The 26,726-nt window shown below is 36.3% G+C and overlaps 1 protein-coding gene across 5 annotated transcripts in view; it reads right to left on the bottom strand.

Moving 5' to 3' along the window:
- Positions 1-1,754: 1,754 nt before the first annotated feature.
- Positions 1,755-26,726, bottom strand: part of ZNF624 (zinc finger protein 624) — a 41,766-nt gene continuing 16,794 nt past the window's right edge. For 3 of the 5 annotated variants that reach the window (XM_032432064.1, XM_032432066.1, XM_032432067.1), the window contains 3 exons: positions 15,076-15,202; positions 14,254-14,349; positions 1,755-4,138 (listed from right to left, as the gene is read on the bottom strand). In XM_032432064.1, the coding sequence (XP_032287955.1) occupies positions 1,923-4,138; positions 14,254-14,349; positions 15,076-15,202 (2,439 nt within the window). In that variant the 3' untranslated portion in view covers positions 1,755-1,922. The remainder of the gene's footprint in view (positions 4,139-14,253; positions 14,350-15,075; positions 15,203-26,726) is intronic. The other 2 variants (XM_032432068.1, XM_032432069.1) reach the window with 1 other exon arrangement.

The raw sequence follows: 26,726 nt of genomic DNA, 5'->3' as shown, positions 1-26,726 counted from the left end.
CTCCTCCAAATGAAACCAAGAGGGTAGAGGGAATGAAGTGCTGGGTAACTTCTTTGGAATCTAGGCAGCATCAGAACCAATTCCCATGCTCTTAGATCCATGACTGCCCCTACCTTGCCAATGTATTAGGGTAATTCTTGGTACATAACAGGTGTCCAGTGAATTACCTCCACAAGTAAAATAGGTTTTTCCTGCTTATGTTAATATTACATGCTCATTGAAAAGAAAAACTTATGAATTACAGAAAAGTGCAGAAGTCAGACAAACAAAAAATACTGGATACTCCACCACTCTAAAACAATCATTAACTTTTTGGAGACCATCCTTTCATTCATGGTTCTCAAAAGTTCACACAAATACAGTTTTACATTGAGTTTTAAGCCATACATGCTGCATTTAAATTAAAAAAAAAATTCCAGTCCTTTCCCCCATTTATCCTCCTACTTTTCTCTCTCCCTTCAAGCTAACCAATAATAACAGCCTGGTATATATTCTTCTGGTATATATACTTGTTTCCATGCTCAACACATACACACATATATACATAAATGGGTATAATCATTAACAAAAATAAAATCCTGTACACATAAAGCTCTGTAATAAAGCAATTAGTTATTAAAATTTGTGGAAATACCTTGAGATCAACTAATGTAGAAATAACTAATTTTAAAAATTACTCTCATGCTGTTCCATAGAATGGTTATATCACAATTCCCCCATCAATGGGCATTCACTTTGTCTCCACTTGGTTTTCTACTTTGTCTCTACAAACGATACTTCGATGGAACTCCTTATTTGTGTGTATTTTTATGCATTGATGATGTTATTTCTGTGGGGGCAGATTCCCAAAGTGAGACTGCTAGGTCAAAGGATTTTTATTTTAAAATTTTATTTAAAAACTTTTAAATATATATTGCTGAATTGCTGGTGGAAATATAAGTTGATAAAACCTTTTTGTAAAAGTAGATGGTTCCCCAAAACCCACTAGCAAAAGATCTCTTAATTTTTGCCAGCTCCACGAAGTGGAAGTGACATCTCATTGGTTGTCTTAATTTGCATTTCCCTGAGTACTCCTTAGGTTCATAACATTTTCAGAGATTAATGGCCATTTACTCTTCTATGACTAGCCATCTAGTCCAGATGGATTAAAGACTTTAATGTAAAAAATAACCAAAATCTTAGAAACAAATTTAGGAGACTATTGTATAACCTACAGATTAAGGAAACCCTTTTAACTAAAAGAGTAAATTAACAATCTAAAAAGAAAAATGTATAAATATCTTACTATGAAAAATTAAAATGTTAAACTCTTTTACTATATAAAAAAGCATAAAGACAATCACTAGATTAAAAAAATTTGCAACACACATGAAAAAGGATTAATATTTCAAATATATAAAGAGCACTTCCAGATTTATAAGAAAGACAAACCAATAGAAAAATAGGCAAAAAATATATAGGCAATTCATTGAGGATGATTTGTTAAGTGAATAAAGTATAAAATCTGGATGAATACTTTCATTTGTCCATTATTTTTCTCTATTGTGAATTTTCTTAGAACTTCTAAGATTTAATATGACTGTATGCTTTACCACATTCTTATGTTTTTAAAGTATCTCTCTCTTTTTAAAAGATTTTATTTATTTGAGAGAGAGCAAGAGCAGGGGGAGGGGCAGAGGGAGAAGCAGACTCCCCATTGAGCAGGGAGCCCGATGTGGGGCTTGAACCCAGGACCCTGGAATCATGACCTGAGCTGAAGGTAGATGCTTAACCGACTGAGCCACCCAGGCGCCCCCTCTAAAGTATCTCTTAAGTGTGTATTTTCTGGTGAACTGCTCCTGGAAGTTTTCCCACATTCATAAAAGACACAGTTTATGATTCTTCTTGTGGAGTTGGCATCTGGATGAATGATTTATTAATCTTTATATTAGCTGAGTTTCTCTTTGATGTATTCTTTGATGTACAGTAAGGCTTGAGCTACTCCTAAAGGCTTTTCCACATTCATTACATTTATAGGGTTTTTCTCCAGTATGCATCCTCAGATGTACAGTAAAGTCTGAGTTGGTTCTGAAGGCTTTTCCACATTCTTCACATTTATAGGGCCTTTCCCCAGTATGAATTCTCTGATGTAGAGTTAGCTGCGATAGGGTGATACAACCTTTTCCACATTCCTTGCATGTATAGGGTTTTTCTCCAGTATGTGTTCTCCAATGCACCGTTAGGTATGAACCCCTCCTAAAGGCTTTTCCACAGACATCACATTTATAGGGTTTCTCTCCACTGTGGATTTTCTGATGTTCTGTGACATGTACCATCTGGCTAAATGCTTTCCCACAGTCATTACACTTAAATGGTTTCTCTCCGGTATGCGTTCTCTGATGGGTATTAAAGCCTGAGTTACTTGTGAAAACCTTCCCACACTCATTACATTTATAGGGTTTTTCTCCAGTATGCCTTCTTTGATGTACAGTAAGTTGTGATGTATTAGTGAAAGCTTTCTCACATTCATTACACTTATATGGTTTTTCTCCAGTATGTGTCCTTTGATGTACAATAAGGTATGACTTAGTCCTGAAAGATTTTTCACAATCATAGCATTTATAAGGTTTCACTCCAGTATGAATTTTCTGATGCTCTTTGAGATTTACCATTTTGGTAAATGCCCTCTCACATTCATTACATTTATATGGTTTCTCTCCAGTATGAATCCTCTGATGTACAGTTAAATGTGATTTTATTCTGAAAGATTCCCCACATTCATTACATAGATAAGGTTTCTCTTCAGTATGAATTCGCTGATGTATAATTAGGGATGAAGAACGCATGAAGGCCTTTCCACACTCATTACATTTGTAAGGTTTCTCTCCTGTATGCATTCTGTGGTGTACAGTAAGGCATGAATAATTAATGAATGCTTTCCCACATTCATTACATTTATAAGGTTTTTCTCCTGTATGAATTCTTTGATGTTCTGTGAAATTTGCTATACGATTGAATGCTTTCCCACATTCATTACATTCATAGGGTTTTTCCCCAGTATGAGTTCTTATATGTACAATAAGGCTTGAATTACTTCTGTAGGCTTTCCCACATTCATTACATCTAAAGGGTTTCTCTCCAGTATGAATTCTCTGATGGACATTAAAAATTGTGGTATTCTTGAAAGATTTCCCGCATTCATTGCATTTATATGGTTTCTCTTCAGTATGGGTCTTCTGATGTACACTAAGATATGACTTATTCCTAAAGGCTTTCCCACAATCATTACATTTGTAGGGCTTCTCTCCATTGTGAGTTTCCTGATGTCTTGCAAGTTTTGATTTATCACTGAAAGCTTTCCCACATTCACTACATTTATAGGGTTTCTCTCCGGTTTGAATTCTCTGGTGTTGATTAAGGCGAGCACACTGGCTAAAAGATTTTCCACAGACATTGCATTGATAAGGTTTCTCCTTAGTATGAATTCTCTGATGTACCATAAGTGATGAAGAAGCAATGAAGGCCTTTCCACATTCATTACATTTATAGGGTTTTTCTCCAGTGTGAATTTTTTTATGTTGACTGAGATATGAAGGCTGGCTGAACATTTTCCCACATTCATTACATTCGTAAGGTTTTTCTTTAGTGTGAGTTCTCTGATGTTGAATGAGTAGTGACCTATAACGAAAGGACTTTTCACATGTACTGCATTTATAGGGCTTTTCTTTATTATTGTATTTTTTCCCTAACGTAAGTTCTGAAGCAGGCCTTATGGCTTTGCTGCCTTCTGTATCCTTGCAAATTTTCTTCCCCATATGTGTATCTGCAATCAAATCTAAATTCTCAGTGAAATTTTCACGTGTTTGGCATTTGCTGTGGGGTTCTTCTCTGATAACTCCTGCTTCAGGAAAAAGAATAGATCCAAATCTAAAGCCTCTTTGACCAGAGGGAATTTTCTTGTGAGTAACTATTTTTTGGTTCAAATGATTTTCCTGACTATTTTGCAATCTCAATATCCTTTCATTCCATTTCCATAATCCTCCCATTCTGGAGTTCCATAGACCATTCTCTGTGAGTTTATCTATTATGGTCTCTTGTGATGCATCTTCAGAAATATCCGCGGTTGATACATTCTTGGTTGCAGGTTTGGTCTCCAACTCTGGGGGAAAAAAAGAAATAAATCAAATCAAATCAAATTACTCCCATTTCCTAAGCTAGGAAGATCTCAGTAAACAGGATAATAAAAGGGAAACCTCAGCTGATAATGAATATGAAGTTTTAACTGCTTGCAAATTGGCCTTGTTTTCTAAGAAGAAAGAGGTAGGTTTGAGGGAGGCTGGTTGAACCAAGAACCAAAGTAGTAAACTCAGTTTTTCCCCTACTAAAAAAATTCATTTATGGTAACCCTCCTAGAATCTAAGGATCTCAAATACTTCTTTTCTCATTCCCTTTACAGTGAACTTTTTTCCCCCCAGATCATTCTTCATAAGTTGTGACTACTTTCTTGCTTCCCATTTACTCTACAAACCAGGCATTTGTTTGTTCCCAACCATACTTTCTATTTGTCCTCATTCTTTGCTTGCTGGCTTTTTGTATGAGGCCTTTCTCAAATGAGGGCATTTGTTCCCAACCATACTTTCTTTTTGTTCTCATTCTTTGCTTGCTGGCTTTTTGTATGAGGGCTTTCTCAAATTTCCTAGGGTAGTTTATTCAAGTCTTTGTATGTACTTTTTAATCAGATGTTTATGGAAAAAAACACTATGATTTTTCAGAAAGTAGTTGAACAGCAAATTAGTCAAAATTAATATTTATAGTTATTAATGTTTTGAATAGTAATAATAATCATCAAGGGTAGTTTTGCAACCTTTTTATGTCTTAAGAACATTCCTGAAAGTCTGTCAAAAAAATTGGATAAAAACTACTTAAACCTTGATTTTTAAAGTCATGAAACATTCCACTATCCACAAAAGGTTTTGATCCAATTTTTATTTATTTTTTTAAAAGATTTTATTTATTTGACAGAGAGACACAGTGAGAGAGGGAACACAAGCAGAGGGGGTGGGAGAGAGAGAAGCAGGCTTCCCGCCGAGCAGGGAGCCCGACGCGGGGCTTGATCCCAGGACCCGGGGATCATGACCTGAGCCGAAGGCAGACGCTTAACGACTGAGCCACCCAGGCGCCCCAATCCAATTTGTTTTTAAACATTTAGAAATAATTGCCTGAAAGTTAATTAGAAATTTAAAAGAAGTATAAAAATGCAGGGGCGCCTGGTGGGTCAGTTAAGCATCTGCCTTTTGCTCAGGTCATGATCCCAGGATCCTGGGATTGAGCCCCACATCTGGCTCCCTGCTCCGTGGGGAGCCTGCTTCTCCCTCTCCCTCTCCCTCTGCTCCTGCTTGTGTGTGTGCTTGCTATCTCTGTCAAATAAATAAAAAATCTTAAAAAAAAAAAACAAGTATAAAAGTGTGGAGCGCCTGACTGGCTCAGTCAGTTGAACATCTGACTCTTGATCTCAGCTTGGGTTTTGATCTCAGGGTTGTGAGTTCAAACCTCATGTTGGACTCCACGGGGAGCCTACTTAAAAAAAAAAGTATAAAAGTGTTCTAAAAAGTAAAATATTGGGGTGCCTGGGTGGCAGAGTCAGTTAAGTGTCCAGCTCTTAGTTTCAGCTCAGGTTGTGATCTCAGAGTTGTGAGATTGAGCCCTGAGTTGGGCTCTGTGCTGTGTGGAGTTTGCTTGAGATTCTCTCTCCCTCTCCCACTCCTGCTTGTGTTTGGTCTCAAATAAATAAATAAATCTTTAAAAAAAAAAGTAAAATATTGGGGAACCTAGGTGGCTCAGTTGGTGAGCGTCCGACTCCTGGGTTTTGGCTCAGGTCATGATCTCATGGGTCGTGAGATCGAGCCCTCCATTGGACTCCACACTCAGTGGAGGGTTTGCTTGAGGATTCTCTCCCTCCGCCTCTCCCCCTACCTGTGCATGCATGCATGCTCACTCTCTCTCAAATAAATTTTTTCTGAAAAGAGTAAAATATCAAATTGTATATAGAAGCAAGTTTTAAGACCACCACCCCACAGTGTAATCTTTTTTAAAAAGACCAAGATTTGAGGGTCACCTGGCTGGCACAGTGGGTAGACCATGCAACTCTTGATCTCAGGGTTGTAAGTTCGAGCCCCACGTTTGGTGTAGAGATTATTTAAAAATAAAACCTTTAAAAAAAAAAGGATAAAGATTTGGATTCAGGGACACCAAAGAGGGCACCCCTAGAACCCAGTTCACTTAAATGTTTAATTGAATTAAGGTAACTGGGGACGGTTACAGCCTTTATCCTAGCAGCCCACCAAGGCAAATAATTCTCTATGGAAAAAGATTACACAATCCAGAACCTCAAGTTCTCATATCAATGCTTGACAATGAAAACTAATAGGCATACAAGAAGACAAAAGACTCATTAGAAAAAAGTCAAGAGAGGGGCATGTGGGTGGTGCAGTTGGTGAGTGTCCACTCTTGGTTTCAGCTCAGGTCATGTTCTCAGGGTCATGAAATTGAGCCCTGCATTGGGCTCCATGCTGAGCCCAGAGTCTGCTTAAGTTTCTCTCTTCCTCCCCCAACGCCCCCACCCTGCTCTCTTTCTCTCTCAAATAAATAAATCTTAAAAAAAAAAAGAGAGGAAAAAAAAGAAAAAAGAAAAAAGAAAAAATTCAGGAGAAAAAATAGATAATAGAAACAGATCTAAAAGGTATCCAGACCGTTGAGGTCTTAAAATAATGCTGATTAGTACATTTAAGAAAATAAGACAAGACCAATAATTCCACCAAATAATTGGAAAGTATAAAATAAGAATCAAATGCCAATTCTAGAACTGGAAAATAAGAACTCAAAGACTAAAAGCACAGTAGATATGACACATGAGAGTGTTAAAATGGAAATTAAGTCAGTAGAAAATATGCATATTGAAGTACAGAATGATGAAAAACTTGAAAAAATTATTTTAAAAAACATTACAGAGACATATAGGATAGAGTGAAAAGGTCTATCACAGATGTAAGAGTCCCAGAAGACTAGAAAGAGAAGTGAGACAGAATGAGATGAAATCAAGTTCAAAGACATTAACACCAAAACATTTTCCAAAACAGATAAAAAATATCAAGCCACAGATATTAGAAGCCAAATTAATCCCAAGTAGGAAAAATACAACGGAAATATAAAATAAACTGAAAGACAGATTTCTGTCAAGGGGAAACAATCAGATCACAGGTTGCAAACTACAGCCAAATCTGTTCCACTATATGTTTTTGTATGGCTAGTGAGATAAGAATAGATAGTTTTAAATGGCTGAAAAATATATTAAAAGGATAATATATTGTGACACATTAAAATCATATGAATTTCAAATTTCAGTGTCCATAAATAAGGTTTTAGTGGAAATTTAACCACATTCTTTGGTTAACATTTTGTCTTTGGATGCTTCTGTGCTTACAATTGCTAAATGGAGTGGTTGCAACAGAGTTATTATGTTTCCACAATGCCTAAAATATCTACTGTCTTACCTTTTATAGAAAAGGTTTGCTGACTCCTGAATTAAACAGATGGTTGACTTGTCAACAGATTTGATGTAAGACAGAAAACAAGGAATGATGTTTTCACAATGCTGAAAGAATGTGATGCCAACCTAGAAGTCTAAACTTACCAAAAATATTATCCAAAAAGAAGATTAAAAATATTTTTAGATAAAAAGAAAAATGGAGGGAATAGGATACTGGCAGGTGTGAATAAAATTAAGTATTAGAGAGTATTATTTAAGCAGAAGAAAAATAACCCTAGGTAGAAGCTTAGAAATGAAGAAAAAAATGAAGAGAAAGTATAGGCAAAAATACAGATAAATCTAAATGAATACTGACTGCATAGAACATAGTCTTATGAGATTTGACATATAAATAGAATTAAAATACATAATTTCAACAACATATAAATTAGGTTAAATAAGTTGTTCTAAGATACTTGTGTGGGAAGAGAGAAAATCTAAGACTGCTGAATCAATGATGCATGCTTTAATCTCAAAGTTAACCATTAAGCAAATAATTTTAGAAATTTATAGTTATCAAGTTATTAGAGGGGGAAACAGAAAAATAAGAGATAATAAATCTAAAGGCATGAATGGGGAAAAGAGAATATAGAACAGGCAAGATACTTTCACAGTTAGATGACAGATTTAAACACTATGTAATTGTATTATGTAAATATGAACTAAATACTCCAAAAGATACAGAGTGTCCCTCAGGTTATTAAGAAGTAATTCTGTACCATCTGGGTTACAAACAAAATCTGGTTAAGATAAAAATCTAACAATTGGTTAAAACAAAAATCCAACAATATGCTACTTATAAGAGAAACAAAATACAAGGATTTATAAAAGATAACAGAATTAAAATGAGGTACTATATAAACAATAACCAAAAGAAAGATGCTATAGTGATATTAGTACAAGGCAAAAACCATTGCGGAGATAAAGAAGACACTTCAGAAGAATAAAAGGTCCAATTTAACAGAAAGGTATAACAGTTATAACTTTGTATTTACCTAATAATACAGCCTCAAAATACATAAAGAAAAAATTAAAGTAACTAAAATAAGAAACAGACAAATCTACAGTCTTACTGGGAAACATTAAAATCTTTCTTAATAACTCACAGAATAAGCTGACAATCAATAAATACTTAGATTTTAGCAAAACAAAAAACCTGATATATCTGGGGTGTCTGGGTGGCTCAGTCAGCTAAGCCTCTGACTCTTGGTTTTGGTTCAGGTCATGATCTCAGGGTCGTGAGACTGAGCCCTGCACTGGGCTCTGCACTTGATGCAGAGTCTGTTTGAGATTCTTTCCCCCTCTCTCGCCCCCCTCTGCTCCTCCCCTGGTTTGTGTGCTCTCTCTCAAACAAATAAAATCTTAAAACAAAAACTTGATATATCTAAAACTGCACTCAATACCTATAGGCTACACATTTTCCAAGTGCACACAAAATGTTTTCAAAATTGTCCATGTGGTGAAGCAAATTTTAAGAAATTTGTGAAGACTGAAATCATACACAGCATCTCTGACCACAGGAAAAATTAAGGTAGCAAGATTACTAGAAAATTCCCAGATGGTACAAAATTAAGAAAAATATTTCTAAATAACCTGAGGGACAAAGACATCACAACGGAAATTACCAAATGCTTTGAACTCAATAATTATGAAGTTGCTACATAAAAAAAGGGTGTAATGTAGGGTTTTTCTCGTTTGTTGTTGTTAAAATTTTTTTTGGTCTTTTATGGGGTGTGATGAAGTCTAGATAGCCTTAAATAAGTTATAAAAAAAGTATGGCTGAAAATCAATGATATAAATATCCAACTCAGGAAGTTAAAAAAGATCAGCAAATTAAATGTTAAAAAGGTTAAAAACAATAAAATAAAGAGAAGAAAGTAATGATACAGAAATCAAACATACAAAAAAGATTCTTTAAAAGCCAAATAAGATTGATAAACCCTAGGCAAGACTGATAAGCTAAAAGAGAGAAGACAAAAAAAAAAAGTCAATGTCAGGAATGAAAAGGGAGACATCAAAAACAAATAAATAAATAAATAAAAAAAGAAAAGAAAAGAGACATCACCTCAGATCCATACAGACATTTAAAAGAGAGGATAGTATGCCAATAAATTTAAATTTCTCTAAAGAGTCATCTAAAACTATCTCTAATGTCTACTTTTCATTTTAGATAAAATGGATCAATTGCCAGATAAACACAATTTACTAAACTGAAACAAGAAGAAATAAGAAATATTAATAGTCCTATAACTACAGAAGGAATAGAAACTATAAACACTTTCCATAATAAAAGCATCAGGCCAACATGGCTTCCCCAATGAAATCTATGTATCTTAAAATATGTATCTTTCCTGGGCGCCTGGGTGGCTCAGTCGTTAAGCGTCTGCCTTCGGCTCAGGTCATGATCCCAGGGTCCTGGAATTGAGTCCCACATCGGGCTCCCTGCTCAGTGGGAAGCCCTGCTTCTCCCTCACCCACTCCCCCTGCTTGTGTTCCCTCTCTCGCTGTCTTGCTCTCTCTGTTGAAAAAATAAATAAAATCTTAAAAAAAATATGTATCTTTCCCTCTCTCACAACTCTTTCTTCACCTTACTATAAGCTGATGGCCTTGCTTCATATTTTACTTTCAGTTCAAAAGCTATTATAATAGAATGTCTTGATCTTCCCATTACTGGTTGACCTATTATCTGCATCCACCATCTTCAACTTTCCTAGTGTGATAGCAGAAGAGATGGCCTCTCTGCCTATCAGTGGTAAATCCCTCCTTTTCCTTTCTTGAGTTTATTCCCTTTAACCTTCTCACACAGTTTAGTTTTAGTTCTTCACTGATCCCATCTTGGTCTTGCAACGTTAATTTCGCCCTCTCCATTATGGCATCATTGTTATCAGCACGCAAATATGCCATAAAAACTCCCATCTCAAATATAAAACAAAAGATTTTTGTTCTTTATTCCATATTTTCCTGTAGCTATTGCTCCATTTCTCTTTCCCTCTTCATGGTGGGGAGGGGGGAGTCTTCTCTAAAGAGTCATCTAAAACTATCTCTAATGTCTACTTTTCATTCATCCTTTCAAAAATATATAATATTTTCAACATTCAATGTTAATGAAAAGGACTGAAGATGACAGAAACAAATGGAAAGATATTCCATGCTTATGGATTGGAAAAACCAATATTGTTAAAATGTCCATACTACTCAAAGCAATCTACAGATTCAATGTAATTCCTATCAAAATACCAACAACATATTTCATAGAATTAGAACAAATAATCCTAAAATTTGCATGGAACCAGAGAAGACCCCAAATAGCCAAAGCAATCTTAAAAAGAAGAACAGGGGCGCCTGGGTGGCTCAGTCAGTTAAGCATCTGACTCTTGATTTTGGCTCAGGTCATGATCTCCACCCCCTTTCCAAAAAAAAAAAAAAGGGAGAGAGAGAAGAACAAAGCTGGGGTTTCACAATCTCAGATTTCATGACATTACAATGTGGCAGTAATCAAAACAGTATAGTACTGGCACAAAACCAGACACAGATCAATGGAATAGAACAGAATAGAGAATCGAGAAATAAACCCATGTTTATATGGTCAATTAATTTATAACAAAGGAGGCAAGAATACACAATGGGGAAAAGACCATGTCTTCAACAAACAGTGCTGGGAAAACTGGACAGCTACATGCAAAAGAATGAAACTGGACCACTTTCTTACATCATGCAGAAAAATAAACTCAAAATGGATTTAACACCTAAATGTAAGAGCTGAAACCATAAAATTCCTAGAAGAGAACATACACAGTGATTTCTTTGACATTGGGCATAGAAACATTTTTCTAGATATATCTCCTCAGGCAAGGAAATCAAAGGTAAAATTAAACTATTAAATACACCAACCTAAAAAGCTTTTTGCATAGTGAAGGAAATCACCAACAAAACAAAAAGACAACCTACTGAATGGGAGAAGATAACTGCAAATGATACATCTGATAAGGGCTTAATATCCAAAATATACAAAGAACTTAAACAACTCAACACCCAAAAAACAAATAATCCAATTGAAAATGGGCAGAAGACACGAAAAGACATTTTTCTGAAGAAATACAGAATGGCTGATGGAGACATGGTAAGATGCTCAACATCACTACTCATCAGGAAAATGCAAATTAAGACCACAATGAGATACCACCTCACACCTGTCAGAAAGGCTGAAATAAAAAACACAAAAAATAAAAAATGTTGGTGAGGATGTGATGAAAAAGGAACCCTCACATTCACTGTTGGGCGTGTAAACTGGTGCAGCCACTGTGGAAAACAGTATGGAGGTTCCTCAAAAAATTAAAAACAGAATTATCATAAGATCCAGTAATTCCACTACTGGGTATTTACCCAAATAAAACAAAAACACTCATTTGAAAAGATATATATACCCCTATGTTTATTGCAGCATTATTTACAATAGCCAAGATATGGAAGCCACCCAAGTGTCCACTGACAGATGAATGGATAAAGGACATGTGGTATGGATATACAATGGAATATTACTTGGCCACAATAAAGAATGAAATCTTGCCATTTGCAACAACACGGATGGACCTAGAGGGTATTATGCTAAGTGAAATAAGTCAGTCAGAGTGTAATGTAGGAAACAAAACAAATGAACAACGAAGAAAAGAGATTAACCCCCCCCCCCAGACTCTTAAATACAGAGAACAAACTGGTGGTCACCAGAGGGGAGGTGGGGGGGGATGGGTGAAATAGGTGAAGGGGATTAAGGAGCACACTTATCTTTTTTTTTTTTTTTTTAAATTTAATTTAATTTTATTATGTTATGTTAGTCACCACACAATACATCATTAGTTTTTGATGTGGTGATCCACGATCCATTGTTTTCATATAACACCCAGTGCTCCATGCAGTACGTGCCCTCCTTAATACCCATCACTGGGCTAACCCATCCTCCCACCCACCTCCCCTCTAAAACCCTGTTTGTTTCTCAGAGTCCATAGTCTATCATGGTTCATCTCTCCCTCCGATTTCCCCCCCTTCATTTTTCCCTTCCTTCTCCTAATGTCCTCCAGGCTATTCCTTATGTTCCACAAATAAGTGAAACCATACAATAATTGACTTTCTCTGCTTGACTTATTTCACTTAGCATAATCTCCTCCAGTCCCATCCATGTTGATGTAAAAGTTGGGTATTCATCCTTTCTGATGCCTGAGTAATATTCCATTGTATATATGGACCACAACTTCTTTATCCATTCATCTGTTGAAGGGCATCTCGAGGAGCACACTTAATCTTGATGAACACTGAATGATGAATAGTATTATTGAATCATTATATTGTACATCTGAAACTCATATAAAACTATGTTAATTATACTTGAATAAAAAATCTATAATAGTGATACATGAAAAGAATATATGTAAAACATATTGAGTTACGGATGGCATCGTGATAACATGCTCAAGTGAACTAGAATCTATTTCTTTAATTCCATCTCCACTATCAGTTTAATGAAAGTTATCATCTCTGCCTAGACTATTGTAACACCCTCATTACCTGGTTTAATGCCCTCAAGTTCAATTTCCACACACAGAGTTATTTCCTAAAAATCCTTGATTAAAGTCTGTCAATGCCTGCACACTCACTTTGATTAAAATCCAAATAGTTACCATCACCTACAAAGCTCTGAGTAGGCAGGCTGTTGTCTAACTCTGATACCAGTCTCCTGCTCGCTGAGGCTTCAGTCATAGCAGCCTCCTTTTCATTTCTAGGACACATTTCATTCTTTTCTGTGTCTGGTCCTTTGCCTGGAATGCTTCTCCTTTCCTCTTCCCTTGGCTGGTTGCTTCTGGGGGCTCAGCTTTAATGTCCCCCCCTCAGAAGCCTTCCCTGACCATACTCTCTGAAGGAGGCACCTTTATCTCCATCCCAGTTACTCTTTCATATCCCCCAATTGATCTCATAACTGAAGGTTGTTACAACCATTATTTAGCTTCTTTTTATTTATATACTTGTTAATTCTCAAAATTTAATCTTCGTGATGGCAGGGACCTGGTCCATCTTACTCATTGCTGTAGACCTAGTGCCTAACCCAGGACACAGAATACAGATGTCTGATAAACATCAATTAAATACATAAATAAGTACTGTATTTTGATTCTCAACTGATTCCTTGTTTGTATTTTCAATTAGCGAAGAACCTGGAGGAGAAGAGGAGGGTTCCCCCCAAATTTCAGCAGGCTTGCAAGTGAAGAAAGTTAAATAATGAGTCAATAGGTTTGGCTTAAAAGGAACCAGTGGTGACCCTTAGGAAAGCGTTTTCAGGAAAATTAATGAAGGAAGAGATGTCAGAAAATGGTTAAACAAATGAGAAAAATCTAAAGTTAACTGGAGAGGACAGAACTGAAAGGAGTGCTTCATGCATGTTTGAATGAAGGACTAAGTATGAAGATCATGTCCTCAAGAAAGCAAAGTAAGATGGGATTGGGAATCAAAAGTAGAGAATAGAGAGAGAAGAAGAAGCAATAGGAGAGGAAAAAGGAGAGAGAGAGCAAGGGAGGGAGAGAATCTCTTCTTCTGAGATAGTTTTGAGCAAGGATACTCCCCAAAATATTTCAGATGTTCTGCTCCATCCATAACCTATAAACTTGAAATAAATCCAGTCCTCCTCGTTCTTATTAACTCACCTGGATAGGGGGTTCTTGCAATTTCTCTCACTACAACCCATGGTCCTTTTCCATCCTCCAAATGAGATATCATGTCTGGTTTGGAAACTGCGAGCCCTGTTCAGAAAAAAATGAATAGGACTTGACTGTGTCTATGAGTAAGAACTATTGCCAAATTCAGTCTCAGCTCTTAATCTTCAGTGCAGAGTGGCTATTAGGGGAAGTTCTAGAGATGCACTGTCCAATAGAGTTGTCAACAGCCACATGTGGCTATTTAAATTAGTTAAAACTATGTAAAATTTAAAATTCCTTTCTTCAGTTGGACTAGCCAGATTTCAAGTTCTCAGTAGCCTCAAGGGGCTAGCGCCTGCCATATTGTACAGCACAGATACGGAGCATTCCCAGCACAGCAGAACATCCTATCGTACGGTGGTGTTACAGATGATTACAAAGGAGCTCAACACCATGATCCCAGGTTTTCTGGGATAATAGAACATGGGAATAATCTGAGTTTAGAAAGAAAATGAACACATTTTTTCCTTTCTTTCTGGAGGTACTGATAACTCCCATTTATAAAAGTGATCAGAAAAAACTTTAGTTCTAAATCTGGGCTACTGTCAACAATCTCCAAGATTCCAATGAAATATGTATTCCTTACTCTACAATGGGGGGGGGCCACTTAATTAAGAGCAAGGGATAGCATGACTCCCAACAACATCCCCCTAATATGAGATCTTAATGCCTAAACTCTAACCCCAAGTTCAGTTAAGTACTTTAGAGGCTCTATATCTTCAGCAAACCTGATCAAGTGGGTAGATACAGGAACACAGAAGTTATTCTTACCCAGGGAGACAAGATTCCTATAATTCTCTAGCATCACATCCTTGTGTAGGTTCCTCTGTGAAGGGTCCATCAACCTCCACTCTTCTAATGTGAAGTCTATAGCCACATCTTTAAATGTCACGGAATCCTAAAATAAATACACTGTGATCACCCAGGGACTACACAATGAGAACTGCTGGGCAGAATAATACATATAAAACTGGAGGAATACTCCAGAAATCAGAATCACCAAATGACCCCTGAAGTCAACTAGTTCAACCCTTAAAGGATGAGTGAATCTCTCCACTGATAAGAACTTAAAACTACAAGAGGAAGCCCATTCCATTTCCTGAGTTCTACTTGAAGCAGGATTTTCTTTTCAGACTAATTCAAATCTGGCTTTCTCTAACTTTGAAATATTGGTCTTACTATATTATCTGGAGCCAAACAGTATGGTTTCCTCCTTCCCTAGAAAGTCTTAACATTTGATAACAGCTAGTAGTTTCTACCCAAATCATCCTTTCTCCCTCAAAACCCTGGTATGGTTTCCTCCTTCCCTAGAAAGTCTTAACATTTGATAACAGCTAGTAGTTTCTACCCAAATCATCCTTTCTCCCTCAAAACCCTGGCCTATCTATACTATTTGCTCTTCCTCAGTTCCAAATCTACAGAATATGACTTAATAAAAGACAGTTTATCATTCAGATTGTAGATACAGAATATTGTAAGCTCTGTGTTTGAGCAAGAAAAGTTAGAAATCCTGGGGACTTTGGAGAACTTCTTTGGTCAGGATATGAATTATATATGTGCTCATATAAAAAAATGTAAGAATGAGCCATAACATTTTTTTAGCGGTTACCTATTAGAAGAAGGAGGAAATAGAGAGAGTGGAGAGGACTGAAATTAGAAGCTAGACTCTTTTGAATATTTCTCGTTCTGTAGATTTTACTTTTGAACCATGTAAATGTATTATGAGGAAAATTAAAATTTAAAATAGTCATCCCTAAAAATTAAAAGAAAAATGAAACCAGTTTGAAGCACAGACATCCATCAAAGATGAAATATTTTGGGTGCCTGGGTGGCTCAGTTGGTTAAGCGACTGCCTTCAGCTCAGGTCATGATCCTGGAGTCCTGGGATCGAGTCCCGCATCGGGCTCCCTGCTCGGCAGGGAGTCTGCTTCTCCTTCTGACCCTCCCCCCTCTCATGCTCTCTCTCTATCTCATTCTCTCTCTCAAATAAATAAATAAAATCTTTAAAAAAAAAAAAAAAGATGAAATATTTTAAGTGACTTTAAAACATAACAATTTTCTGTATATCCTTTGTGAAATATACCCCAAGAAGAAAAAGAATGGCAAAAAAACAAAAGCTGTGTTTTCAATAAATAATCAAACTGTTGGTGGTAGTGATGAAAATGCTGTTTTGTAACTGCTGTGTGTGTAGTGTTTGATAAAGCAAATTAGTGGCAAATTACTGATGTCCCTGAGAACAAATAAATTTGCCATGACAGAAAGAAGATATAAATGTAATATTGATGAGATTATGCAATAACTCCATAGGTCCAAATTTGAATTGGAAGTATCAGTATAAACTCATGAATTATTTTAGTTTTAAGGAAAAAAATAAAATATATTTCCTAGCTTCATCCACGGAAAAGCCCTAAAAATAAAAACAATAACTAATGAGGTAACATTATGCAAGCTACACCGTGGCTTTTAAGTATTACTTTTCACTAAAAGGAACCAAGGCCTGGAACATTCTATGACACCAAAAGGCAGGGCAGCTATCAAAGATTACTAAGATCATATCTTAGTTGTCACAGGAGACAACTTGAAGAGGCTCCCACTAATTAATAATAATGGGACAATTTGAACAACAGTGAGGATAATAAATACAATGGGTTTCAAAAACACACATTTAAATTCATGATTTCATAATACTACTCTAAAAATATTCATTGATTATTTTTGGAGGATGCCTGGAAACCGGTAAATAAATAGAAAGAATTAACCATTTGTCCTTTTCCTATGGAAAATATATATAGCTTGTATAGTAATCAAGTGTGATCACACAGTTGATGAGGAGAGATTTCTCTTTATGGAAGGATTCCAGTTAATACATGATAAGGAACAAAAAAATTAGAACATCATCATTTTGCAACCTCTAATGAATTATAGGGTCATCAGTGGCTGTTAATATACCAAAGAGGCCTCAACAAGGCATTATGTGCCTTCTGGTAGTGTACACGGGATATATGAGATACTGTTGCCAAAAACATTTTGGAAAGCATCAAATCAGGGGCGCCTGGGTGGCTCCGTCGTTAAGCGTCTGCCTTCGGCTCAGGTCATGATCCCAGGGTCCTGGGATCGAGCCCCGCACTGGGCTCCCTGCTCTGCGGGAAGCCTGCTTCTCCCTCTCCCACTCCCCCTGCTTGTGTTCCCTCTCTCGCTGTGTGTGTCTCTCTCTGTCAAATAAATAAATAAAATCTTTAAAAAAAAAAAAAAAAAGGAAGCATCAAATCAGAATCTGATTAAGCCTCTAGATCTAAAGAACAATATACTGGAAATACAGGGGAAAGAGAAACATCTTAAATAACCCTTATTTAACAATCAATAAAATCCATGTTGTATGAAATTCTAAATCAGTACTGTCCAGTAGAAGTATACTGCAAGTCACATATGTAATTTAAGGTTTTCTAGTAGCCCCATTAAAAATAAAAGGAAACAAGTGAAATTATTTTTAATATTATTTAGCCCAATATATATGCAATATTATAATCTCAACATGCAATCAATGTAAAAATTATTACTGAGACACTCTCTTTTGTACTAAGTCTTTGAGGTATGACGTGCATTTTAAATTTACAGGGCATCTCAGTTTGGACTAGTTACGTTTCAGGTGCTCAACAGCTACCTGGGCTAGTGGCTACTCTCCTGGGCAACACAGCTAGAAAGTACAAATAACGTGGGTTTCTTCAATGAATTATTACAAGGAGAAAAAAAGACGGAGGGGGAAAACTCTAGCCTAAAAGTAACCTAAGAGACAACAGTAACCAATCATAACATATAAATCAACTAGGGAAACAAATACCAAGCCAACATTTGATGATATTAAGGCTTTCTGCTGATTTTTAGCTGAAACCATGGTAATATACTTAACATTAAAAAACATGTTATAGATATGTAACAAGATATTTGTTTTTTTTAATTAAAATATTTTATTTATTTATTAGAGAGAGAGAGTGAGCACAAGAGGGGGTAGGGTCAGAGGGAGAAGCAGACTCCCTCTGACTCAATTCCAGGACTCCGGGATCATGACCTGAGCCGAAGGCAGTCACTTAACCAACTGAGCCACCCAGGCACCCTGATATGTAACAAGATATTTGTAAATGAAATTATATGTCTTGTATATGCTTCAAAATAATTAATGAGAGAGGGTAAGATTACAAATGAAATATGATTATCCAGGGGCTGATACTTGTTGAACATAGGCATCAGGTACAAAGGGATTCATGAAACCACTCTCTCTTCCTTTGCATACATACAGTGCATAATATTTGTCAGGTGCTGATCTAAGGCCTTGTTATGTAATGACTGAATCCTCACAGTAAGGAAGGTGCTAATAAGAAAAGTGAGGCATGAAAAGGTTCCATGTCTTGCCCAAGTTCTCAGAAAACGTAAAGTCTTGGGGCGCCTGGGTGGCTCAGTCGTTAAGCGTCTGCCTTCGGCTCCGGTCATGATCCCAGGGTCATGGGATCGAGCCCCCGCATCGGGCTCCCTGCTCAGCGGGAAGCCTGCTTCTCCCTCTCCCACTCCTCCTGCTTGTGTTCCCTCTCTCGCTGTCTCTCTATCTGTCAGATAAATAAATAAAATCTTTAAAAAAAAAAAAAAAAAAAAAAGAAAACGTAAAGTCTAGATTCAAATTCAGGCATTTTGACTCCAGAATTCAAACTTATAATCACTAACTCTATGATCTAATAAGCTAAAAATCCCAATTAGCTAATCAGTCAGACCAAGGTCTCAAGTTAGATTATATTTGGCTAAGATTTGCTCTATATCAGAAGAAACAGATTTCTACTGGGGTGTTTTCCTGCCATACAGATATGTATACTTGTCAACTATTTAAACTTCTGTATTTATTTGTACCTGAAAGTCCATGAAGCAAACTTTTCGTTCTGCTAATAATAAAACACGGCTAACATGGGAGATGACAGTATATAAACTTTATTGTTAATCACGTCACATGTCACTCAAATTATAATGAACTTACTGGGTTTTATTTTCTTTCCCCACCAAGAGCGAAACCCCAGGAAAAACGTAAGAAGGCCCTCAGCTCTCAGCTCTCACCTTTGGCTTACCTTGAGGGTCTGTGCAAGCAAGAGTTGTAAACTGCCTACTTAAGACTACTAAGAGAAGGTATGCCCACCACACACAAAAACCTTTTGGCAAATGCTAGAAAACTTGCTGGCTTAAGGCATTTAAGAAAATCTGTGCCCAGTCATTAACTAATTACTATGTTGACCAAGCAGAGATTTCAGAGATTGCACATGACGAAGATACAAACTTTACTGAATTAGTCCAGAAAAGTCACTAAACAAACAAAACAGTGCAGCAGCAGCAACAACAAACCCTGGGGAATGAAGAATTGGATTTCTAGAGTTGCCGCATCATTTTATTTAAAATACGTGTTTTGCAATGGATCGTGGATCACCACATCAAAAACCAATGATGTATTGTATGGTGACTAACATAACATAATAAAATTTAAAAAAATAAAATATGTGTTTTGAAGAAAAGTTACAAAATACACAAAGAAACAAGAAAGCATGGGCCAGGGTTAAAAAAAAGTCAATGGAAAGTGTCCTTAAGGAAGCCAAGAAGTTGTACTTACTAAATGACGACATTAAATGAGTATTATAAGTATATTCAAAGACCTAAAGAAAAGCAGATCTAAAGAATTAAAGGAAATTATGAAAATGGTATCTCACTAAATAGAAATTCTGTAGTTGAAAAATGCAGTAACTGAAATAAAAAATTCGCTAGAGAGGTTCAGTGAAAGGAAACAGCAAACTGAACAGCAGTAGAGTGTGAATGTTTGTCTCCTTCTCCTTCCCCCTATTCATATGTTGAAATCATAATGCCCAATGTGATGACATTAGGAAGTGGGGCCTCTGGGAGATGCTTAAGTCATGAGGGTGGAGCAATGCCTTATAAAAATGGCTCCAGAGAGATCCCTAGCTCCTTCTGCCATGTGAGATTACAATGAGAAATCTGTGACCCAGAAGAAAGCCTTCATCTGACCATGCTGGCCCTGATTTCAGACATCCAGTCTCCAGAACTGTGATAAATAAATTTCCATTCTTTACAAGCCACCCGGTCTATTGTATTTGTCTATAGAAGCCCAAACAGACTAAAATAAGCAGGCGCAAAAAAAAAAAAAAAAAGAATTGGTGAACTTGAAAATAGATAAAATGACATTATCTAGACTTAGGAACAGAGCAAAAAAGAATGAAAAAAGTGAACAGAACTTCAGAGACCTGTGGGACAATGAGCATACCAATATATGCATGATAGGAGTCCATGAAGGAGAGGGGGGAAAAGTGGCAGAAAAAATATTTAAATAAATAATTGCTGGCGCACCTGGGTGGCTCAGTCGGTTGAGCATCTGCCTTCTGCTCAGATCATGATCCCAGAGTCCTGGGATAGAGCCCTGCATTGGACTTCCTGCTCAGTGGGGAGACTGCTTCTCCCTCTCCCTCTGCCCCTGCCTCCCCACTCATGCTCTCTCTCTCAAATAAATAAATTAAATAAATAATTTTAAAAAATAATGGTCAAAAAACTCCCCAAATTTGATGAACATTAATCTCCACATACAAGAAGCTCAATGAACACCAAGTAGGATAAAATCAGAGACCCATGCCTACATATGTCATAGTCAAACTGATGAAAGACAAAGACAGAATCTTGAAAGAAGCAAAACACAAGGGACTCCTTATGTACAAGGGATCCTCAGTAAAGACGTCAGTTGATTTCTAATCATAAATCAATGAAGGTAGAAGGTTGTGTTATGACATATTCAGAATGCTGGAAGAAAAAAAAGTCAACAAAGTATTCTACAGCCAGCAGAATTATCCTTCAAAAATGATATACAAAAAACGAGAGGGGTGCCTGGGTGGCTCAGTCATTAAGCATCTGCCTTCGGCTCAGGTCCTGGGATTGAGCCCCGCATCGCGTTCCCTGTTCCGCAGGAAGCCTGCTTCTCTCTCTCCCACTCCCCCTGCTTGTGTTCGCTCTCTCACTGTGTCTCTCTCTGTCAAATAAATAAATAAAATCTTAAAAAAAAAAACAAAAAATGAGAGAATTCATTGCAAGAACATCTGGCCTACAGTAAATTCTAAACAGTATCTTTCAAGTAAAATTAAAGGACACTAGACAGTAACACAAGTCCACATAAAGAAATAGTACACACCAGTAAACATAACTCTACAAATAACAATAATAACATATTTTTGTTTGTAACTTTTTCTTTTCTTATTTTCTTTTATTTTTTAAAGATTTATTTATTTATTTGAGAGAGAGCATGGGTGTGGGGGTGGGACGGGCAGAAGGAGGGAGAGAGAGAATCTCAAGCAGACTCCCCACTGAGAACATGATTTCACAACCCTGAGATCATGACCTAAGTCAAAATCAAGAGATGGCTGCTTAACCAACTGAGCCACCCAGGCACCCCCTTTTAAATCTAATTTTAAAAGACAACTGCATAAAACAATCATCATAACACTGTGTTGATGGGCTCATAATGTATAAAAGGTATAACTTGTTTTTGATTTAAGATTTATTTATTTATTTTAGAGAGAGAGCGTGGTGGGGGAGGGGCAGAGGGAGAGAGAAACTCAAGCAGAATCCATGCTGAGCATCGAGCTCAACACTGGTCTCGATCACACGACCCTGAGATCACTATCTGAGCAGAAACCAAGAGTAAGATGCTTAATTGACCACACCGCTCAGGCACCCCTAATTTTTTTTTTTTTAAAGATTTTATATATAAGTAATCTCTACACACAACACGGGGCCCAAACTCAAAACCCTGAGATCAAGAGTCACATGCTCTACCAACTAAGCCAGACAGGTACCCCTAAAAGGTATAATTTGTATGACAATAAGAATACACAGGAGAGGGACGCCTGGGTGGCTCAGTTGGTTAAGCGGCTGCCTTCGGCCCGGCCTGTTTCTCTCTCTCTCTCCCTCTGCTTGTGCTCTCTCTGTCAAATAAATAAAATGTTTAAAAAAAAAAAAAAAAAGAATACACAGGAGATTGAGGGAATGGAGCTATCTATATTGGAGCAAAGATTTATACACTATTAAAGTTAAATTGGCATTAATCTGAAATACATCATTTTATGTCAAGATGTTAACTGTAATCCCCAGGGAAAGAACTAAGATAAAAACTCAAAAAAGTACTGAAAAAGAAATAAGGGAATCAAATGAGGGATGCTAGAAAATACCTAACACAAAACAAAGCAGTAAAGGAGAAGGAAACAAAAAAAAAGCCATAAGACATAAAGAAGACAAATAGCAAAAAGGAGGACATAAATTCTACCTTATTTGTCATTAAATTAAAAGTAATAAGTTGAACACTCCAATCAAAAGGCAGAGATCAGCAGAAGGGAGTTTTCTTAAAATGATACAAATATATGGGGTCTACAGAAGACATACTTTATTTTTTTTTTTTAAGATTTTATTTATTTGAGAGAGAGAACATAAGCAGGAGGAGGAGAAGAGGGAGAAGCAGACTCTCCACTGAGCAGGGAGCCCAATGCGGGGCTCATGACCTGAGCTGAAGGCAGACACTTAACTGACTGAGCCACCCAGGTGCCCCAGAGGACACACTTTAAATTCAAAGACACATATAGGTTGAATATAAAAGGATAGAAAAAACATACTGTGTAAACAGTACACAAAAGAGAGCTAAAGTAGCAATATTAGCATCAGACAAAATAGACAAAAATTGTTCTTAGAAGCAAAGAAAGGTATTTTGTAATGATAAACTAGTTAATTTATTAGTAAGACATAAAAAATTTAAACATATATTCCCTTAAAGGAATCTCAAAATACAAGAAACAAAATTCATAGAATTGAAGAAACAAAGAGATAATCTAACAATAGACTTCAATGCCCCATTTTCAATAATGGATAGTACAAGGCAGAAGATCACCAAGGAAACAGATGACTTGAACAGACATCTGTAGAACACTGAGGCACCCAATAATAGCAGAACATACATTCTCAAGTGTACATGGAATATCCTCCAAGACTGACCATACGTTAGGCCACAAAGCAAGTCTTAAAATTTTAAAAGACTGAAATCATACAAACTATCACTTCTGATTACAATGAAATGAAACTACAAATCAACAATAAAAAAACTAGAAAATTCAAAAATATGTAAGAATTAACAGACTCTTAAAAAACTAATGAATTAAAGAAGAAATCACAAGGGAATTTAGAAAATACTTTGACACAAATGAAAATGAATCACTCTATATCAAAACTTGTGGGAGACAGTGAAAGCAGTGCTCAGTCGGAAATGTATAGCTGTGAATGCCTACATATAAAAAAAGAGAAAGACGGGCGCCTGGGTGGCTCAGTTGGTTAAGCGACTGCCTTCGGCTCAGGTCATGATCCTGGAGTCCCTGGATCGAGTCCCGCATCGGGCTCCCTGCTCGGCAAGGAGTCTGCTTCTCTCTCTGACCCTCCCCCCCTCTCATGTGCTCTCTCTCATTCTCTCTCTCTCAAATAAATAAATAAAATCTTTAAAAAAAAAAATAAATAAATAAAAAAATAAAAAAAGAGAAAGATATAAAATCAGCAATCTAAATTCATACCTTATGGAACTAGGTACTGTACAGACCTGTACTCTGAAAACTAAAACAATGATGAAAGAAACTGAAGACAACACAAAGAAACAGAAAGGTATTCCATGTTCATGGGTTTTAAGAACAAACATTGTTAAAACGTCTATACTACCCAAAGCAATGTACAGATTTAAGGCAACCCCTATCAAAATACCAACAGCATTTTTAACAGAACTAGAACAAACAATCCTAAAATTTGTATGGAACCACAAAAGACCCCAAATAGCCAAAACAATCTTGAAAGAGAAAAACAAAACAAGGCATCACAATTCCAGACTTCAAGTTATGTTACAAAGCTGTAGTAACCAAAACAGTATGGTACTGGCACACATACAGACACATAGATCAGTAGAATAGAAAACCTAGAAATAAACCCATAATTATATGGTCAACTAATCTTCGACAAAAGAGGAAAGAATATACAATGGATAAAAGACAATGTCCTCAACAAAGTGTGTTGGGAAAACTGGACAGCTACCTGCAAATGAATGAAACTGGATGACTTTCTTACACCATACAGAAAAAATAAACTCAAAATGGATTAAAGGCCTAAATGGATTAAGGACCTGAAACCATAAAAATCCTAGAAGACCCCACAGGTGGTCACTTCTCTGACATCAGCCACAGCAACATTTTTTTTTAGATATGTCTCCTGAGGCAAGAGAAATAAAAGCAAAAATAAACTACTGGGACTACATCAAAATAAAAAGCTTCTGCACAGAGAAGGAAACAACCAACAACTAAAAGACAACCTACTGAATGGGAGAAGATATTTGCAAATGACATATCTGATAAAGGACTAGTATCCAAAATATATAAAGAAATGATACAACTCAACACCCATAAAACAAATAATCCAATTAAAAAATGGACAGAAGACAGGAACAGACATTTCTCTAAAGAAGACAGATGGCCAACAGACACATGAAAAGATGCTCAACATCAATCATCATTAGGGAAATGCAAATCAAAACTACAATGAGATATCACCTCGCACCTGTAAGAAGGGCTAAAATAAAAAATCCAAAAAGAACTGTTGGTGAAGATGTGAAGAAAAGGAACGCTCACGCACTGTTGGTTGGGAATGCACCCTGGTGCAGCCACTGTGGAAAACAGTATAGAGGTTCCTCAAAAAGTTAAAAATAGAACTACCCTATGATCCAGGAACTGTATTTCTGGTTACTTACCCAAAGAATATGAAAACACTAATTCGAAAAGATATACGCACCCCTATGATTATTGCAGCATTATTTACGATAGGCAAATTATGGAAGCAACTTAAGCGTCCATCAATAGATGAATGGATAAAGACGATGTGGTATATATAAACATACATACAATGGAATATTATTCAGCCATAAAAAATGAAACTTTGCCACTTGCAACAACATAGATGGATCTAGAGAGTATAATGCTAAGTGAAATAAGCCAGTCAGAGAAGGACAAATACCATATGATTTCACTCATATGTGGAATTTAAGAAACAAAACAAATGATCAAAGGAAAAAAAAAAAGAGAGAGAGACAAACCAAGAAACAGATTATTAACTATAGAGAACAGACTGATGGTTACCAGAGGGGAGCTGGGTGGGGGGATGAGGGAAATCGGTGATGAGGATTAAGAGTACACTTATCATGATGAACACTGAGTAATGTACAGAATTGATGAATTACTATATTGTACACCTGAAACAAATATAACACTGTATATAACTATCCTGGAATTAAAATTAAAAATTAATACAAAATAAATTTATACCTTAAGGAACTAGAAAAGGAAGAGTGAACTAAATTTTTTTAAAGCAGAAGAAAATAATGAATATTAAAATGGAGATAAACGAGATAGAGAATGAAAAAACAAAAGAGAAAATCAACAAAGGCAGAAGTTGGCTCTTTGAAAAGATTACAAAAATTACAAACCCTTAGCTAGACTGACTAAAGAGAGAAGACTCAAATTGCTAAAATCAGGAATGAAAAAGGAGACATTACTACTGACCTTACAGAAATAAAAGGATTATAAGAGAATACTAGGAACAACTGTATGCCAACAAATTAGAAAATCTAGATAAAATGGGCAGATTCCTAGAAAGACACAAACTACCAAAACTGACTCAAGATGACATAGAAAATATGAATAGATCTATAATAAATAAACTTCCCACAATAAAAGCCCAGGTTCAAGTGGCTTCACTGAATTCCACCAAACATTTCAAGAAGATTAATACCAATCTTTCACTAATTCTTCCAAAAAATTGAAGGAAACAATTCTCAACTCATTCTATGAGGCCAGTATTACTAAAACAAGACAGATGTAAAATTTAAGGTAGAGCCAGATAGAATTAATTCAGTCTGATTCAGTTTGAATCCCACAACAAAGAAAACATAATATATGCACAGCCAAAAGGAATTTATCCCAGGAATACAAAGTTCCCTTACTATCTTAAAATCAACCAAGGTAACACACCATATTAACAGAATAAAGAACAAAACCCACACAATTATCTTACAGACTCAAAAAATTATGTGACAAAACCCAACAAGCCAGAAATAGAAGCAAACTTCATCAACATGATAAAGACCATCTATGAAAACACAAATCTAACATCATACTTAATGGTGAATGGCCATATGCATTCTCCCTGTGATCACAAATCTCACAAAGATGTCCTCTCTCCTTACTTCTATTCAACACTGTACTTTAAGTTTTAGCAAGAAAAACTAGAGAAGAAAAAGAAATAGAAGGTATCCAGGGGGCACCTGG

The sequence above is a fragment of the Phoca vitulina genome, unplaced genomic scaffold (assembly GCF_004348235.1).
Source record: "Phoca vitulina isolate PV1807 unplaced genomic scaffold, GSC_HSeal_1.0 scaffold47, whole genome shotgun sequence".
In the NCBI taxonomy this organism is placed as follows: Eukaryota; Metazoa; Chordata; class Mammalia; order Carnivora; family Phocidae; genus Phoca; species Phoca vitulina.
This window is presented reverse-complemented; position numbering and strand designations above follow the sequence as displayed.